Here is an 18,403-nt window from a genome sequence, read left to right as displayed (position 1 = left end):
GTGAGTGCTCCGCGTTATACCGAGCGCCGGCTCGCCCCCACATTCCCGTCAAATCTCCTTCGCTCCCTGCTGACCTCACCTCCTCCAGTGGTTCACACATCATCCCCGGTCTAGGGCATCCAGGCCCTCCGACTCCCTCTGCGAGACACTCTTTTACTCGTCATGTCGACTGGACGTAAAACCTTCCACTGCGCCGTGGACGAGACGGCTTTGACCACCAATATCAGCGAAATCAAGAAATGGACCACTAGCGGGGCCATCGATCTTATTGTCCCTCTTTACAGTAGGTGCACACTTGGGCAGAAAGAGAGAGAAGGGGGAGAGAAATATTGTCCCTTCGTCTGAAAAATCTAACCGTTTCTCTTTTCAGCCCTTGAACGCCTCCATGCCTTGAAGCGGGCGGGGTCGCAAATCGCCATCAATGCTCGCGAGGCCGTCCGCTTCCTTGACCGCGTCACCTCTGGAAAAGACCACATCGTCGCCGACCGTGTCTCCCTTCAAGGCCCGATGGAACAGTACGAACGCTGGGAGGAAGCCGAGAAATTCTTTCTGCCGGAATTCGAAGAGGAGCCCGAGGTGCTCGAAGAGACCGCTTCTCCCGATCCCGCGACCGAATCTCCCAATCACCGCGCCTCCGAATCAGATGATCTGTCGCAGATGCTGCTGAGCAAACTGAATTTCAAGAAAGAAACCGAGGCGGCTTCTATCACCTCGGTCGGCTCTCCCAGCGGGCCCAGATCGCGCACGTCCTCCCGCAGTTCGCGCACCAGCCCTGAATGCGCCCAGCATGAGAACGGCAGTACTGGCAAGTCTGAGAAGAAGGGACACCAGCGTAATTCCTCTGCTTCTACGATTCCTGTGGTTCCTCCTGTGCTGCGCCCGTTGCTGAGTGCGCTGCTGTGGCGGTTGCACAGCGGCCCGGATGGGGAGAATTCTGCCAAAAGCTGTATCCTGGTGACGAACGATCGCGCGACCCAGGTATGGGCTCAGAAGTTCGGTATCGGTGTGAAGAACATCGTCCAGCTGCGTACAGCGATTCAATACGAAGAGCGCGAATATAAGAACCGCTGTAAATACGTTGAGAAGACTCAGACTCAGACCCAGACCCAGGCTACCGAGCCCAAGACTCTGTTGGCCTACGAGGATGAGAGTGACGAGGATGAGCTGGTGTTTGTCCCCCGCGGCCGTGGCAGCGGAGGTGGAAACAACAGAGGCTCTTCTCGTGGTGCACGGGGTGGATCTTCTCGCAAGACCGCTGTTCCGAAGGCTACAAAGACTACAAAGGCTCCTAAAGCTACCAAAGCTATTCCCGCGATTCCCGAGACCAAGACCCAGGTCCCGATCGAGGTCCCCACGCAGCCCATCGACCCAGATTCCTTCAGCCGTTCCCTCGGCGCAAACAAGACCCCCACGGTGGATTTGAGTTCGCCGCAAGGTGCTGGCCGCGGTATGTCGTCGGCCTCGCGTCGCCCGGCTAGCTCCCGCCGTGGAGGATCTACTCGTGGTGCGTCGCGTGGCAGCGGCCGAGGGCGAGGCAAGCTTTGGGTTCCCTGATATGGCGTGGAGGTCTGCTAGTACCGTCTAAGGACATGGCGCTTGGCAGACCAGTGTAACTCCATGCATCCAGAACCCGGATTCGTCTCTTTTCCTTCTTCAGGACGAGCATTGCGCGAGGGGAAGTGCTGCGACAGGGTGTTTCCTCTCTCTCCCCTTACCCCGAACCCCACTGAGCCCCCGGCATCAACCCCAGACCGCGGCTGACCGATTCCCGGCGATGAATCTATCACGATTCCATTTGATCGCGGCTGGTGGTTACTCCTACTCTACTTCGGGCTACCCCTCGGTACCTGGACAAAGTAGATGCTCTGGGACCCCGTGAGAAAGTTGCTTTTGGCGCGGCCCCGTGTCTGGTAGATTTCTCATCTACTTAATTCATCTGATATTATCTATTGAACTTTGTTTAAATGAATGAAATGAAGTAAATGTAAAACACGAGTTCGTGTCAAGTGTTTCAAGAGTTCCTCGCGTGACCTCCCGCGGGACGTCATTTGACTTTCACGTAACTGATCTTCCACCTCTGAACTTCCCAACTCCAGAATTGCAAGACTACAGCACGACACAGTTCAAGTACTGCCCATATCATTCCTTTAACCCTAGATTCAACATTGAAACATCAATCTTTCACCATGGCCGTCGACGAAAGCCCCATCGCCGCCCACCCCGAGCGCCGCAACTCGCTAGAGAAGCACCTCCAGACCCGCCCGGATGTGCAGGATCTCAAAGACCGCAACATCCTACTCGACACGAACGTCGCTCCGTACGTTCTTTGATTTTCCAGCTTGTCCGTCTACGGTTCCGAACTAACCGCCACAGTGGCATCCAAGCTGCGCGCCAGGAACTCGCCCGCCAACGAGCTACCGACGACCTGAAGAACAAATTGGACAAGCGGCCCGATCGGGACGAGCTCATTGAGCGTGAGCCTTACAGGAACTCCCATTTCTACACCGCTACCTCTACGCCTTTCGCGTGCTAGATCCCCACACGTGCTAGATCCCCAGCTGACATTCTTAAGGCAACATCCTTCCGGCAACCAACGCTGCCCCGGCGATTCAAGCTCAAGCTCGAGACCTCGAGCGCCATATGCTGGCTGATAACCTCGAACACAAGATTCAGAACCGGCCTGAGCCCGAAAAACTCATTTCACAGGGCATCTTGTCCGAGGATGAGGACCCCCGCTCGTCCTGATCGGGCTCGGAATTGTGATTGTGATGAGTCAGTCGAGGCCTGTCTTTTCGAGCCCTTTACCTTGATTACGACCGAATCGAATGATATAATGAAGGCGTTTCGACTGCGTTGCTTATTGATACTCATTGATTCTCAATGTCACTCTTTCAATGTGGACTTTTGACGTTTGGGCCAATGCGGGGTGGTGATGTCACTGTGACGCTTTGTCTGTTAGTATGCCTAGGAAACGGATGCTTTCTAAACTTTTTCTAGATCTGGTGCATGAAGAGTATATATGTAAAATTGTAGAATACTGTACATGGTACATTGTACATTGTACATTGTAGACGGGAGAAGGCAGATGGGGTTGATCTACGTGGGGGTCTTCCCCGCAAGATGAGGCTATCGGTGGATTGTGGATTGTGGATAGGCATAGATACACGCTGTTCAAGTCTACTTGAAGACGTCGCACCTTGACAATTACCCTGCAAGAGACTATACAAGAGAGTGTGCAAGAGAGTGCAATAAGACAACAAGCTCCACAATTTCAAAACAATATACCGTTTCTGTGTGCGAAACATGTAATTGATTCGTGGGACAAAATTAGAGGCCGTCATCAGCGTCGGACATCCCCCAAATAACGTATCTGCTCACGTTTTCGTTCCTGGCAAGTTCGTTATGTGAAGAGATGAATAGAGGGTTGCCAAAAAAGAACAGCCTTAGTGACTGAGCAGTAAAATTCCAGTTCAAGCAAGATGTCGAGATCCTCGTCAAGTCCTCCAACCACTCGAGTATAGGCTTACCTCATGAGCTAACCTCCCCACCATCGGATATCTGGACCTTCGCTGGTAGCATTCAGGAGATTTCCGGCCAAAGAGCTTCCATTGAAGCGTTTCCCCCCCCACTTGACGGACCGTGTCACCATGGCGCGTGTCGAGGGGTGGAATTGAATTGAAGTTCGTTAAGATACAAGGGAGAATGAAAGACAGAAATGATTGATCTTTTGAACATCGATAGGATCGCAGATGCGATATGCATTTATAGATATTGTTAAACCGGAATCGGCCCGGGAGACTCAAACCGCTTTTGCTGAGTTCGGCAATTTGCGCGCCCGAGCCTCACCCTCAAATTCGAAAGCTTAGCTCGTGTGCTCGACGAAAAATCGACCACAAGAAAGTTACAAGATGGTAAACCACTCTTCCAACAAACTCGAAATAATATCAACTTACAAAATCTCAGTCGAGACCAAACGCCGGCGCCCTAGCCGTCACCCTTTTCCTCACCACAGCCGCGATCGCCTACGCGCGAACAGGAACCGTCCAACAGTCCCTCGAATCCCTCCCCGCAAACACTTCCCTAGTGATCGCTCTCTTCTCTTTCCTAGGCGGTGCCATGGAATCCATTCGCTCAAAGTCGCCCGCTGCGTTTCTCCTCGGCCACATCTTTAGCGCGGTCTACATCCTTAGCTTTGCGCGCCTCCGCGCAGGCCAGCCCTCTGGTGCCGAGATTGGACTATTTGGATCTTTTGCTTTAGCTGGTATTCCGATTTTGGCGGATGCAGGGTGGCATCTGGTTCCTAAGGAATTGGGATACGTGGGGGGTTATGGGGTTGCGGTGTTTGCGAATGCGTATGGGGGTGTTGGGCTGGCTGTGACTTTGCTCTTTTCGCTGGTGCTTTTGGCCTTTAGGGATGAAATTAGACAGATACGGAATCGGGTGGATGAGCACATGTGAGGGGTGAAGCATTGACTTGTAGGTATATGAATATAATGATCCCCAGTTGTAAACTCATTTGGCCTGAGAATTTGGCGTTGGTATCACCCATTTCGCGTATGCACCTAGCAAGGCATCTAGGTTTCATTGCGTGTATAGTCATCTCAATGAGTTTCAACCTCCATTGGCGCAGACAAATCCGGCGTCCATCCACTCGGACGCTCGCTGCCACGAACGAGGATTCCATATGCCGCCCGCTCTACCTTTTCCACACTGTTTTGCATAACTTCGACCTTCTTGTGGAGATCGCGCAGCATGTGATACTTTCGTGGAACACTCAGCGCCTCGAATCGTGCCCGCATGGCCCGGAGATCCACCACGATCCCAGCCTGTTCAGGCGAGAGACTTGGCGCTTGCGGTTCTGCTGACTCCTGGGTCTCCTGTGTGGCAGTCGCGTTGCCCGAGCTCAGCTGCAGGACTGCGAAGCGCATCATTTCACCGGTCAGGTCAAAGAGTCCCATCACGTAGTCTTCTTCGGTCACCATGATTCCAGCCGGTACACGTGTCGTCACCTCGGCGTGTGTGATCAGTGTTTGTGTGCGGAGGTAGTGATCGAATGAGATCGCTTCAATGAATTCCTGAATTGCACCGCCAATTTGGCGCTGGTAGCGCCAGGAGTTGATTCCCGCGACATCGGAGACGATCGAGGTGAAGAGCTTGTCGATGGTGTCGAGGCGGGTTTGGTTTTCTTGGGCGATCTTGGGAGGGATGGGTTGGTTGATGGCGCGGACTCGTTGGAGGGCGAAGATACTGCGTGGGAAGCTATTTTAGAGTCTATCGCGTTGTATTCAGGGTGTGCGGACGCTCACTTCTTTTTGCTAAGTGCAGTGATGTCCCGGCTCACTTTGATGATCCGCTCGCGGCGGTCATGATGCTCGTCCAGCTCGTTGCGGAAGTTCTCAAAAATGGATTGGAAGATGCCCACAGGCTCGGCGGAAGCCATACTGGCATCGGACTTGGTATGCAGACCGAGAGGCTGGCCTTCCCAGGATCGTTTGGTGCCCATCGAGGAGATGGAGTTGGAGGGTTTGCACCGATAAGATAACATGAATTCATGACGATCAAATCTGAATCGAAATCTGAATAGAAACCTGAACAGAAACCTGAACAGAAACCTTGAGCTAAAGTCATAGGCCCTTTCACTAATGCAATTAATGAAACCAGTTATGTATAATCCAAAATTAAACTTGGTTGACAAACAAGACTCGAGGAAAATTAAATGGCTCTTGAATAATTAGACACGCCCCATCACACCCTCATCTCAGCAACGCCTAGCTCTAACAATCTGCTTTTCTTTATTTTTCCTAATTAGGGATTCTCACAACTGCTCTGCCAACGATGGCATCATCCATAATCTTATTGATGAGATTGGGAGCTGCTTCAAAATCAAAAATCTCAATCGCTGGCGTGATCACTCCCTGGACGGCGAGTTGCAACAACTCCGCCATCTGCTCCTCTGTACCGACCGAAGAGCCTTTGATCGTGAGCGCTATATAGAGTCAGCATTTTTTTTTTCTCTTTGAAGAACTTCTGCAGTCCATGAAATTGAAAAAAAGAACATACCTCGAGCAGCACACAATGTTGCAGAAATGGGAATCTCGATATCATTACGTGGAAGACCTACGCAGATGATATGGCCCATATTTCTGACCAGCGTCGGGGCAGTTTGAAGTGCCTCTCGCGTGCCAGGTACCACCACTGTTGCATGGGCACCCTCGCCCGTCAACTCGAGGACTCGTGCCGCGACGTCTTCCGTCTTAAAGTCAATAAAAGCTTCAGCACCAGACTCTAGGCTGAGCTTCCTCTTAGCATCGCCACTATCGACTGCAATCACTCGAAGCTTTCTGACTCGCGCTGCGATCTGCACGCCTATATGGCCGAGGCCACCACCGGACCCGGAGATCACGACCCAGTCGCCGGGTTGAAGCTCGTTGTCGAGATGGCCCAGTGCGCCTGCCATGGTTAATCCGGCGCAAAGAAGTGGTGCTGCGACTTCATCAGACACCCCTTCTGGGACCATCGTAATAAATCTGGCATCAGCGATTGCGTATTGCTGTAATGTGCCTGGAACATGGCGGCTGGTGTTGAGCTGCTTCGCGCAGTTGTTGGCAAAGCCCCGCTGACAGACGGAGCATTTGGTGCAAGCGTTGTAAAGCCACTTGATCCCGACGCGCTTTCCCAGTAAAGAAGCAGAGACATTGTCGCCTGTTTGGACAACGGTGCCGATGCCTTCGTGACCGATGATGGAGTTATACGCGCCCCAGGCTAGCACAGCGCGGACTTCCGAGTGGCTTCGATTCGAAGGTCACATTAACGATACGAATGAAACATCAAGATGTGATCTGGAAACTCACCATATACCAGTACATTTCAACTTGACGAGAATCTCGTTGGAACCAGGATTTCCCACGGGGATGTCATGTTGAAGGACAACTTTGAAACACTCACCAGGGTTCTGCACCACGGCCGCTTGCTGAGAGTGAGGAATGAGTTGAGAGATTGATTCCATTTTATGGACTTTGATAGGGAACCATCGTGAGCAGCGATTTAAGCGACGCTAATATTTATGGTCGCGCTTGTTAGTGAATGCCGAACTAGCTACCCGAAACGTGGAGGCGGTCGAGTCTTACCCGTGGCCCGGCTACGGGCATGAACAGCCAGAGCTTATGAGCGGTATAGGCTATTATCAATGTTAAAGATTACGTACTTTGTCATCGATTATTAGAGAATCTGAGGTAGAAATTGCGGCGTAATTCTGGGAAGTCGCGCTGCAGGGCTTTGGGTCATTGTCATGGTCAAATTTATTTTTCTCCCCCGAACGGTTCTATTCGCAGAGGGAGCTTCCGCTCAAAGACTTTCACGCTCGTGATGTGGCTGAGCTGTGTGTTGTGGGGACGTCACTCATGATTTATCGCAATCGACAAGACACTATAATATAGGCATCAATTGTTATCAGTGGCGAAGGGGCCTGCGTGATCAAATCACAGCAACGAGGGCAAAAGAAATGTCAAGACTACAATTCAGACCCTTTCCGCCCACGCCCCGAAATGATCTGATCTGATTGATCGAGGAATGGGATTGTACATAGCGCTAGACAACTGGCTTCTCTCCCAACCCTGTCGCACGTATTCCCTGTCGCAGAGATTTTCATTGGCTTTGAAGTGCCCAGACCTCGCCCCTATTCCCATGCATCATGACACTGTGTCAAGGAACTCGCGTCGTACCTCGAAGCCAGGCTCTACGGGATGGTCCGTCCCAATGACGAGCGGAGGTCGATGCAGCCTACTATTCTGAGCCAAGGCGATGCGAATCAGTTCCAACGTCATTGACGCCTAATTGGCGTGTCCACAAGATCATATTCGTTCTCACTCCACGCTTATGTACTCTGGAATCCTCGAGAAAAACATATGAATGTATGAAATTCACCGATTGGAAATGTCGAGGACCCATTCCACTCATCCTTTGCATCACAAGATTAGCAAAACGCCTTGGTATCCACATCACTAGCGCCGTTGTCGCAAACTTTGTCGCATAGTCGCATAGTCGCATAGTCGCACTGTCGCAGTATGCTCATAGTCTTGTAGTCGCATAGTCGCACTGTCGCAGTATGCTCATAGTCTTGTAGTCGCATAGTCGCACTGTCGCAGTATGCTCATAGTCTTGTAGTCGCATAGTCGCACTGTCGCAATATGCTCATCTCATCTGAGCTTGGCGCTGCATTTAAATACCCTGTCCCGGCAGCCTTGCTTCTCGCTACTCCTCGATTATATTGCAGCAGTTCACTCAGAACAGCATTACAATAGGCTTTCAAAAGTCGCTTTCTACACAATGCTCTGGCAACCAATTGATATGTACTCTGCAACATGGAGCTTGCCTGAAGAAGAGAACAACTATACCTGGGACTATTCTGACCTCTTTGTTGATGTTGACGATGCTCTGCCCATTCCTTTGCCTGACGATCCTTGGTTCGCTCAATCTATGTCGCAAATGTTTGAATCCGAAGCTACTCAGCCCACTCAACCACACCAAAGTGGCGCTCGCTCGATCGATCACGAGGCCATCAGGCATACTCGAGCAAAGCAAAATGGGGAACGAAGATCTTCTGTCCAATTCTCCTGCGCGAATGCCAATGAGACCTCCGGGTCCTGTGCACCCGCTTCGTCGGGCGACTTCAATGTCTTGGCCCAAAAGAGCAGCGGGTATCCCAAGCACAATTTGAGCCACAATGATGGCCATCCGAACAAGGAACAGTAAACAACTTCAAGCACATACTCATGATGAAGAATGAAGACTAGACTCTGACCACCAATTCTCTTGCTAGAAGACTCATCGGCCCATTGCAATGTGGCTGGATAAATTGCAAAGAAGAACGTCCATTCGCGAACCTTGGAACTCTCAGGCGACATGTCGACACGCAGCATCTTGCTCCACGCTCATTCAAGTGTTCAAGATGCGGGATGCTTTTTAACCGAAAAGACAATTTGAGGGTTCATTCGAGAGGAATGCATTAAGACCGCGTTGAAGCTCTACATGTTTTGGATAATTGTTTTGCGGATGTGTCATACAAGGAAATGTTTAGATGCTTTGGTATAGCTAGTCAGTATTAAGGAGTTGCTACCTGCTGCCCTGATCGAGATAGATCTAGGGAATGGGGTGTCCCTGAAAAAAAAAAGGATCCATATTCTTTTCACTGAAGGAAGCATGATTTGTAGACTTCGAGCATTCTTGCAGACTCCAAGATATCAATTATGAGTCACCATTCTGCAAGAACCTGATCGAGACCGAAGAGAGGCCTCAATTCAGCCAGATATACAGCGGAGAGAAAACTTGACTCTCAAGCGTCATTATAGTACACAAGAAACTGGGCTTACAAAATCAGAAGAGGATTGTGATGACAGGATTAGAAATTTGAGGTTCAGATGGTAACTGCGAGAACTGCGAGAACTGGGAGAAATGGGAGAAATGGGAGAAATGGGAGAAATGGGAGAAACATACTACTTTTTAATAAACATACTCCATTTTCTAAAAAAATTGCTAGCACCAAACGGTCGCGTCTCAAGAGAAAAAAAAATAAAAAATAAAAAATAAAATAAAAAATAAAATAAAAAAAATGAGAATTTTAAAAAGTAGGGAACACGGATTATGGACTTGTCTATGAAGGGCCCGTTCACTATGATTAATCAATTGAGGCTACAAAAGCGGTGTGCGCTGTGTCGTGTGCCGCTGACCTACTTGCCTGTCACTACCGCGATGCTGACGAGCACCCACTCAAATTCGACGAGAACAAAGCAGGCCGAGAGAGGAATTTACAGAGCCCAGGCAGGGCCTGGTGCGATTCAAGAAAGTGAAAGTTCCAGAATTCTTAGCCCATCATTGACCGCGCTTATTTCATTTTTCGCCTCCAAACTAAGACCGAGGAGCTCTGATGAGAATATCAGGCCTGAAAATAGCCCCTATAGCCCACCTTTGAAGAATTGCACACCCAGGTCCGTTGCGGAAAGAAGAAAGAGTCCATATTCAATACTGCCGCACTACTGATTCTTGATAGGACAAATTTTCCAGGCGGGTAAGAGAAAGAACAACCGAAAATGAATATCAGAATGAATAGAATAAAGGTCAAAAAAAATAATGTACCTTCAAACCTTTCGAGTATTTCCAAGATCATATTTACGGTAACTCCGATCGGGAGGGGTTTTTGATCTGGTGAGGTACCTGGCCTTTCTCCTTCTCTCCTGGTGTCTCCCGGTGTCTCTCTGTCGCGACAGCGGATTACGGACCAGGTTTCTGGCCATATCTATTGCTTTACGGTCCAGGTTGGATGAGTCAGCCAGGGCGGTGGGAACATAGGGGTTTTGTATCCACATAGTCCCGGTTCGAACTTAGTATCATTACCAATCTTATAAGTTATTTTACACTTCCTTACGGTCCAGGTTTCCGTACCTTACGAGTCGTACTTCTTGTGTTGTTTTATACCAGTCTGTGAGATTGTGTTTTATCTACTACAGGGGACGCTTGTGGGGACGCTTGTGAGGTTCCGATCGTTCCGATCGGAAGGCAAAGCTCGAGGCCAGGCACAGCCCGATCCCATGCCCAGTGCGAGCCAATGATGTCCTATATTTTTTTCTTCTGCCCAGGCAAAGCGAGTTCCAAGTTATCTGTCGAGTACCGGTGCAAAGAAATGAGTGTTCACGTGCTTTTGTCCTGTCAATTGGTTCTGGTTGCGTCGTTGCGTGCATCGGATGGCTTTCCCGGGCCCCGGGTGCCCACAAGAGATGGTGGACAAAGTACCATCCTGGGCAATCGCTAGGAAGGCTTTTTGTATAAATGATTTATCATTGAGAGAGCCTTGGATCCCAAAGAGCAGCTCGTCTTCTTTCACTCTCTTCTGACTATTGAGGTCCCTTGTAGGACTTGGTGTTAGGCTCTCAACATGCCATGGCCGCAAAAGAAGGAGTATATGTGGCACGACGACTGGAAAATGCTACCAGAAGAGGAAATCAACGAATGGGATGATCTTGAACTCATTGATACTGTTCAAGGCCCATTTTCGACATCCTTCTCTGCAGAATCAGCGTTTCCCCAACACTTTGTCCAAATTCATGAGTCCAGCTCATTCCAGGCAATACAATCGAGCCAGCTTCACATCAATTTGATCAACTATGACTGCATTAAATACAATCAAGCCACGGAAAACGTCATCCATTACACTCCATCCGACCCAATCTATGTGGATATGAAGCCCGAGTGCAGTGCATCTACTCCGACAGAAACGTACAATCGGTCGACAAAATCGGACACTCAGCATGCATTGTCTGATAATGCTAGCCGTCCAAAGGATACTGAGTGAGTAAAAAGAAGAGCTCTTCATGTATAGCACACATTGGTCTCTGACAGAAGCTGCATCGGCTAGTGCTTCCTTTCGTCCTCTGAAATGCACGTGGCCAGACTGCCCGTACAAGTCTACTTTCTCCAGCAAGGGAGCTCTCACGCGGCACGAAAAATGGATGCATCTCAATCGACGCTCATTTAAATGCCCTGAAGCTGGATGTGGCATGGCCTTCAATCGAAATGATAATTTGAAACAGCATTTGCGAGGCAGACACTGGGATACTACTTGAATCGAAGACGGAAATTCATTTGCAAGGTTAAATGGCAACTGGTCTCTACAAATGTACGTAGTTGAATGAGGTTGAATGAATTCGAAAAAAAAATTGTTGGAGCGTTCTCGATTCTGACGCCAGCGCAATGAAACGCTTGAGCATGCCGTCAAAATGGGGCTAGTAGTCCAGAAATGCAGACATTGGCCAAGCACAGGAATCTAGAACTGGAATGCAAGAAGATCGTTCAGAACCCGCAAGGGGAAGTATATATGAATGCTGAGTCATCAAGTAAATGATACTCGTTCTTTAATCTCTTGCATCTCTAGGAAGCGAAAGCCCCTATCTCACCTTGTGTACAGCTGATTTCTGGGTATTCTTGCGAGTGAAGCTGGCGTGGCCTTGTTCAGTCAATCATGCGCCATCTCACCATCTCCCGACGAAGACTGCCAGATTCATATTGAGTAGAATCTACTGTGGGACCTGTGAGACGGAGGGACCGATCGATTCCAGGGCCATCATTGGTGCCTCTGGTCCTCTCCGGCCCATTAAACAGCCCATTCAATATTCCCGATCCAGATAGCTCCCTTACTGTTTTGTCGGGTTTTTCGTGACCCGCTGTCAACTCCGGCACACTGGTTCCTTCTTGCGCGGATGTTGGGGTTCTTATATGGCAGTCCGGTGGAACGGGTGGATGGGTGACATTTAGGACATGCTCTCAGCTAACTTTTGATATTTGGAATGCATAAAGAAGAACGGCCTAAGCCAGTAGATCGACCGGAACTGATTAGATCAGGAGAAGCTCGATTAGAAGTAATGGATTAAAATTTACACTGCCAGAAACCCCAATTATGGCCTGAGTGCACGTCATAAACTACTAGGCATCGTAGCAACCCAGACAGCGCTGTGGTGAAAATAACCATGCCTCTGATTCTCCACCACTAAATCCAAGTGAACGAACCAGCGTCCCCATCCAAGCAATCATTATCAATGTAACAGATGGTATCTCATAAAGAAAGCAAACTTCACCAGCGGAAACTAAACACCCGATTTTTCAGGGTGGTCAGCAGGAAGAACATCCGCAATGGTCTCATCAGTTCCTGCCAGATCCTCATGAACATCGACGTGGTCGCGGATCTTCATGAAGATGACTGGAGCAGCGACGACGAGGGATGCGGCCAGAAGCACCCAGTTGCTGATGAATTCCTTCTCAAAGGAAAGTTTGCGGGCGTCGAGGTTATTGACGATGGCTGCCCCGCAGGATTGAATTCCCTTGTAGAAACCGACATAATTGGCGGAGCGACGGCCCGAGTTGGAGAGGGCGCCCATGAACCTGATTGAAGTTAGTCTCATCCAACATCAGTGACACGGAGAAAGAAACCTACCAGTAGATACTAGCCTGCCAGGCAGCATCGTAGAATCCGTAGAACATATAGAGGAACATAGGACCGGCGTAGCCAGAGTCAGACCAGTCGAAGGCCTTCCAGTCGGGGTTGAGCTTGATGTTGACGGTGTCACGAGTGTATCCTTTCTCGAAAGCATAGCCGCCACCCCAGATCGCGAAAGTGAGCACGAAAAGAACGCTCCAAGAGATCTTGGCGCGGACAGAACGGCTCACACCCTGAACATCGAGAAGGAATCCCCAGATAGCAGCAGCGATAATCTGAGCGAGCCAGTAAAGAAGACTGTTCAGTGCCTTGGTGCGGGTATCGAAGTAAGCTCCATTCACAGCGTTCTGCTGGTAGACGTAGAACCAGTTGGAAACGAAGAACATCGGGAACAGCAGGATGACGAAGGGCTCGAATCGGAGAGTTTCCCACAGACCCGCGAGCTCGGACTGCCAGCTTGGGTTCTTCATGAGAATGACACGGCTACCATCTTCACGAACAATGTCACCGGCGTTGCAAAGGAACATGGCGAGGAAGGCTCCGAAGGCCATCAGGACAATGAAGCCGATGTAAGTACCGTCCGAGACTGTCGAGTTGGTCTTGATGTTGATGTTTTCGCCGAGAGGAATCAAACTACCGATCACCGCACCCATGTTGAAGATTCCCCAGAAGATGGCGAAGTACTTGCCCTTTTGCTTTTCGTTGGGATAAGAAATCATAATCGTGCCCTGCGCGGTCCATAGAAGACCGGCGCAGATACCCAGCCAAGCACCGGCGAAAAGGTTGAATCCGGGGACACTCTTGTGGACGGAGACCAGCAGACTGATTGCATAGAGACAGTATCCCGTACCACCGAAGGCCAGGGTCCATTTCACACCGAGCTTATTGACGAAGGTTCCTCCAAAGATACCGAAGACTGCGAATGCACTGTATAAAGCGGTGTTCTACATGAAGTCAGCCTCTGTGTTACCGCGCGCCATCAACTTCAGGGGCATTCACCATGTTGTCGGCCAATGTGGCATCGGTCTTTCCACCACCTCCCAATCCACCGAGCGCGTTGAACATTCCAGGACACATGAAACAGACAAAGGCGACCATTAGAAGCTGCACCTTCGGCGACGCGTACCACGGGATATTACGACCGAAAACACGACGCTGTCTATACTTCCACCCGGTGGGCAATGCGGGGGTGCCGAAGTTGCCATTGCCATTGTCATACTCGACCGGAGCAACATGCTCATCGGTGGTCCTGGCGATCTCTTTATCGGCAGACATAATGATTCAGATACTGGAAGTAGACAGGCTCCGCTGCTAGGAGAGGAAGGGAAAAAACAGTTTGAGGGGAAAGACAAAGATTTTATTCTATTCTCAGCCGCTAGCCGGGGGGTGTCAGCTCGAAGCTGCGTGAGTGAAACCTGATCGTTCAACTGTACCATCGGGATGGCAGCCAAGCTAGCGCGATTGAATCTCATCCAATAAAATGGCTATTATCTCCGCCATTTAGAGGTCCAACCCGCTAGTGGCTTGATAAGGGGACATGTTAGATACGTTAGATGGGTAAGATCGGTTCGATAGGGGACGTGCGAAAGTAAGGCCTCCTCGTGACTGCGCATCAACATAGGCTTAGTGTGAGCGGGGGCACACTTGTGATTCATCCCGTAATGCTACTAACCCCGGAAACCTCCTCACGCCAGGGCACGGCACGCCTAGGAAAGGGTTCGAGACGAGGATAACACGATGAAGTCCGATGTTTAGTCTAGAAACATATCCAAGTATTCCAAGGAAGATTGTCGGCCCCCACAGGTCGAAGATAAGACATTGCCACGCGCAAGACCGACAGATGAGACCAAACAGAGCACAATAGACAGCTCAAACAGCTTTGAAAGGGTACAATCAGATGCGAAATTGGGAGTCACCATTAATGCTACCTTAGCATGACACTGGCAGGATACAGGGGCACCCTTTCATTACACATCAGCGAATACGGGGCCGGTTGGCGCTAAAAGGCTGGCCGAGGCGACGCTTATCTGCACAAGATGTAACATCCACTTTGATGCTGTCTCAAGCTGCGTGCGCCACAATTCTACTAGGAGACTAAGTGCGGTGAAAGCTCAGACGTGGACTTTCTCTCTATCTCTCTCTCTCCCTCTCTCTATCCAGATTATCGGATCGCATCCTGGGGTCACATTCATTCTCTAACATGCAATATAAGCGACGAGAATTGTCAATCACAGTGATAAGCTTTTGTGCTTGGCCTATGCGCTGCGCCGCACGTCTCACTCCAAGACACCACAGGCTTCTTGTCCCAGGTAACGGTACTTGAACGATCGGTTCCCCAAGCCCGTGACAATCACAGTTTGCGCATCGCCCGGCACGATATCTATCGCGTTGTCACTGATTCGAACGCCCTCCTGCTCTTCGATAACCAGAGCCTTGACCGGCTTCCGCGCATGAATCTCCACACATGCTTGATCCGAGTCGCGGTGCACCTGGATTTCAAGGCCTCGATCCGATAGATCGAGGTACTTCAATGGCTGCGGCCAGTCTACATCACGCGCAACGACCTTGTTATCCACCCACAGCCGCGCGGCAAGGACATGTGGTTCGTCGGTCGTGTGGTCAATCGACCCCGTTATCACATCCGTAGTTCCGTTAGCCTGAATCGTGACATCGCGTGCAATCGGAGATCGGATGTCGCGTCCCGTGGTCACCGATAAGAACCGTAGCTCGATGCTGCCCTGGAGGACATGTGGCTGGCTGCTGACTACCCAGAGTTCATACTTGCTAGCTTGCGGAGGTTGGGCGTGGGCTACACTCCAATCATGATGCTCGCGTCGGACGCCGACTGCGATCGGGTTGAGGACTCGCTTCACGGCGTAGTAGGCTGGTTTGGGTTTCAAGAAGTAGTCCACAATTGCCCAGGAGATGGTCGGCCAGCAATCGTTGAGTTGCCAGAGTAGAGCTCCGCCGCAGTGTCGCTCGTCCCCCCATTGCCGTCGCCAGCCTCGATAGCCGAACATCATTGTCTCTGCCTGCACGACCTGCGTGAGATAGATGTATGTTTCGAGGTCCGTAGCGGTCCGCAGATTTTCCACCATGTAAGTTGCCAGCCGTCGCTCATGGCCATCAGCTTTGTTGTGGAAATCCATCACATGAGACTGTGGAAACATGTCTGCTGGGTTTTCGACAAAGTGCTCGATTGTTGACAAGTGAGGGAATGCTTCCATGCCAAACTCACTGTTGAATCGTCCGCCAAGAGTGTCGAATATCTGGTATTTCTCTTGTGTGCCATGCCAGACATTCCACTGATGCATGTCCCCAACAGTCGGGTCGGAAGAGATCTTTCCATCGCCCCATGGGCTTCCCGGATGATAAAATGTTCCGGGAGCATGCTCAGCGACAACCTCCGGCAGTAGCTTCTCGTAGATGTAGCGTGCCGGAAAGTCCGTCTTTAGCCAGCTCTCAGGATCCTTATCCTCGAAGTCATAAGTCAGACCCTCGGATTCTTGCACCTGATAGTCCTCATTGTTACCGACCCAGATCACAATTGACGGATGGTGTCGGAGGCGTTGAACGTTGAATACTGTCTCCTGCTGGATTGATTCGAGAATCTGAGGCGAGGTTGGATAATTGCCGCAGCCAAACATGAAGTCCTGCCAGACCATCACGCCGAGCTCGTCGCAAGCTTCATAAAAGGAGTCGTCTTCGTAGATTCCACCACCCCAGACCCTCGATAAAGTCAGCTTGGTTCCAAAAAGAAACACTTTTCTCCTCACCGAATCATATTCTGCCGGCCTTCCACCATCAGCTCAATCCATTTGCGGTATCGCGCTGCACTAATACTCGGCAATAAACTGTCGGCGGGAATCCAACATGATCCGCCGCAGAAGATATCCATCCCGTTGATTCGGAAGAAAAATGATTTGCCATGCTTGTCCGGCTGTTGGATAATTTCCGCCGTTCTGATACCAATTTTCTTGTCAACTTGATCGACCGTTTCGCCATTACGCAGAAGTGTGACAGAGACCTCGTATAGAGTCTGTTCGCCATATCCATGGGGCCACCAGAGCTCAGGGCGGTTCACACGGAATGTGACTGAAGCATTTTGGTCGGCCGAGACAGGAACGTCCTGCTGTGCAATTTCAATACCCTTTAATTTCAACGAAAATCGAGCTAGATAGTCCCCAGTAGTCACTGTCTCGACCTTAGCGACCGAGGTGATCTCGGCAGTCTGATGATCCACAGCCAGTTGGATTTGTGGCCAAAGATCAACAATTCGAGCAGTGTATACTTCCAACCGCACAGCACGCCAAATGCCCGCAGTCATCAAGACAGGACCCCAGTCCCAACCCCAGTGATATTGTGCTTTGCGTACTGCTAGGCGAGACGGGTCACCATTAAAGCCCACCCACTTGTGTTTTTGGTCTTGGCTTCGAAGCTCACGAGCCCTTAGCAAGGCACAGTCGAACTCGATTTCCAGAGTGTGCTCGCTCCCGGCTTCTGAGGCCCTGGCGAGATTGACCCGGTGACCGACGAACATGTTGTCGCTCTTGAGAATCGTCTGACCATCGAGCTTAACCGTAGCGAATGTATCGAGGCCCTCGAAAACTAGGTCAATCGCCGAGCCTTCAGGGACGTCCGGTCTCTGGAATGTGTTCTTGTAAACCCATGACTTTTCATTCACCCAGCGGGCTTTCAATTCATTGAAGCCGATGAATGGGTCTTCCAGTCTATGTCTAATTTAGAGCTATTCAGTCTACTTTAGTTCGGAGTGAAAACACATACTTCTGGTTTGCGATGAGATCCTGCTGCACCACGGAGGGCACCGCCGGGACTGGCATCCAGTCTTCGGCATCGCGGTCCCTGAAAGTCCACCCGGTAGTTAGCGACTGCTTAAAGAGCTCCATTGTGGCAGAGATGAATGAATTGCTGCACCTTCCAGCGAAGGGCCGACTTATAAGAGGGAAGGAAGCAGCTTATCGATAAGCTTCCCCACGCGCCTTCCTCTTTGGGCACGGAGGATGATAGTCACGTGACATGAAACCCTCAGAATTCAGGCAAATACCGGGACTGGATCGGGCACTTTAAGACAGGGAGCCTCAGGTACGGAATTACTTTTCTTCATGAATTTTCCAAAAGGCTGATGATCAAGTCATGGACCAGGTTCAATGAAGTCTATGCGCACAGGGAGAATCAGAGGCACGGTTGGCCCCCACATTCCCTATTTGGGCACGGAGCAACACCCGCTCAGCTTCTGGCGGTGCAACTAACCCGCCCCATGGGGATTCACTGTTCTCCCCAGACTCACCGAGTGAAACTTTACTTCGGCATCAATCGCCTATGCACAATTTTCATTTAACATCGGCCCACTTGCTCGTGATGAAGTCCGCTAGCCAACTTCCGCTTATCTTGCGAGACTCG

The 18,403-nt window shown here is 50.5% G+C and overlaps 9 protein-coding genes across 9 annotated transcripts; 5 read left to right on the top strand and 4 right to left on the bottom strand.

Annotated features, from left to right (window-relative positions):
• Window positions 1-162: 162 nt before the first annotated feature.
• N7477_001308 (uncharacterized protein) lies at window positions 163-1,554 on the top strand (the record flags this gene model as incomplete). The annotated part of the gene is made up of 2 exons (XM_056962971.1): window positions 163-283; window positions 371-1,554. The coding sequence occupies 2 exons, from the start codon at window positions 163-165 to the stop codon at window positions 1,552-1,554; spliced, it is 1,305 nt and encodes a 434-aa protein (XP_056825890.1).
• Window positions 1,555-2,186: 632 nt separating this feature from the next.
• N7477_001307 (RPEL repeat-containing protein) lies at window positions 2,187-2,745 on the top strand (the record flags this gene model as incomplete). The annotated part of the gene is made up of 3 exons (XM_056962970.1): window positions 2,187-2,317; window positions 2,374-2,474; window positions 2,573-2,745. 3 exons carry the CDS (start codon window positions 2,187-2,189, stop codon window positions 2,743-2,745), a joined length of 405 nt encoding a protein of 134 aa, XP_056825889.1.
• Window positions 2,746-3,908: 1,163 nt separating this feature from the next.
• N7477_001306 (uncharacterized protein) lies at window positions 3,909-4,458 on the top strand (the record flags this gene model as incomplete). Its single annotated transcript, XM_056962969.1, has 2 exons — window positions 3,909-3,911; window positions 3,964-4,458. The coding sequence occupies 2 exons, from the start codon at window positions 3,909-3,911 to the stop codon at window positions 4,456-4,458; spliced, it is 498 nt and encodes a 165-aa protein (XP_056825888.1).
• Window positions 4,459-4,601: 143 nt separating this feature from the next.
• N7477_001305 (translin family protein) lies at window positions 4,602-5,503 on the bottom strand (the record flags this gene model as incomplete). The annotated part of the gene is made up of 2 exons (XM_056962968.1): window positions 4,602-5,247; window positions 5,307-5,503. 2 exons carry the CDS (start codon window positions 5,501-5,503, stop codon window positions 4,602-4,604), a joined length of 843 nt encoding a protein of 280 aa, XP_056825887.1.
• A 298-nt stretch (window positions 5,504-5,801) lies between these two features.
• On the bottom strand, window positions 5,802-7,006 carry N7477_001304 (zinc-dependent alcohol dehydrogenase; the record flags this gene model as incomplete). The annotated part of the gene is made up of 3 exons (XM_056962967.1): window positions 5,802-5,986; window positions 6,061-6,788; window positions 6,852-7,006. The coding sequence occupies 3 exons, from the start codon at window positions 7,004-7,006 to the stop codon at window positions 5,802-5,804; spliced, it is 1,068 nt and encodes a 355-aa protein (XP_056825886.1).
• A 1,319-nt stretch (window positions 7,007-8,325) lies between these two features.
• On the top strand, window positions 8,326-8,751 carry N7477_001303 (uncharacterized protein; the record flags this gene model as incomplete). The annotated part of the gene is made up of 1 exon (XM_056962966.1): window positions 8,326-8,751. The coding sequence occupies one exon, from the start codon at window positions 8,326-8,328 to the stop codon at window positions 8,749-8,751; it is 426 nt and encodes a 141-aa protein (XP_056825885.1).
• A 2,176-nt stretch (window positions 8,752-10,927) lies between these two features.
• On the top strand, window positions 10,928-11,344 carry N7477_001302 (uncharacterized protein; the record flags this gene model as incomplete). Its single annotated transcript, XM_056962965.1, has 1 exon — window positions 10,928-11,344. One exon carries the CDS (start codon window positions 10,928-10,930, stop codon window positions 11,342-11,344), a length of 417 nt encoding a protein of 138 aa, XP_056825884.1.
• A 1,288-nt stretch (window positions 11,345-12,632) lies between these two features.
• N7477_001301 (DUF895 domain membrane protein) lies at window positions 12,633-14,257 on the bottom strand (the record flags this gene model as incomplete). Its single annotated transcript, XM_056962964.1, has 3 exons — window positions 12,633-12,927; window positions 12,980-13,926; window positions 13,982-14,257. 3 exons carry the CDS (start codon window positions 14,255-14,257, stop codon window positions 12,633-12,635), a joined length of 1,518 nt encoding a protein of 505 aa, XP_056825883.1.
• A 1,001-nt stretch (window positions 14,258-15,258) lies between these two features.
• Window positions 15,259-17,889, bottom strand: N7477_001300 (beta-mannosidase; the record flags this gene model as incomplete). The annotated part of the gene is made up of 3 exons (XM_056962963.1): window positions 15,259-16,711; window positions 16,759-17,712; window positions 17,768-17,889. The coding sequence occupies 3 exons, from the start codon at window positions 17,887-17,889 to the stop codon at window positions 15,259-15,261; spliced, it is 2,529 nt and encodes an 842-aa protein (XP_056825882.1).
• Between the last annotated feature and the right edge of the window lie 514 nt (window positions 17,890-18,403).

The sequence above is a fragment of the Penicillium maclennaniae genome (genome assembly GCF_028827695.1).
Source record: "Penicillium maclennaniae strain IBT 15551 chromosome Unknown utg000002l:1.0-2354659.0:1.0-2356205.0, whole genome shotgun sequence".
NCBI classification, from domain to species: domain Eukaryota; kingdom Fungi; phylum Ascomycota; class Eurotiomycetes; order Eurotiales; family Aspergillaceae; genus Penicillium; species Penicillium maclennaniae.
The sequence above is the reverse complement of the archived record's forward strand: the minus strand, read 5'-3'. Positions and strand labels throughout refer to the sequence as shown.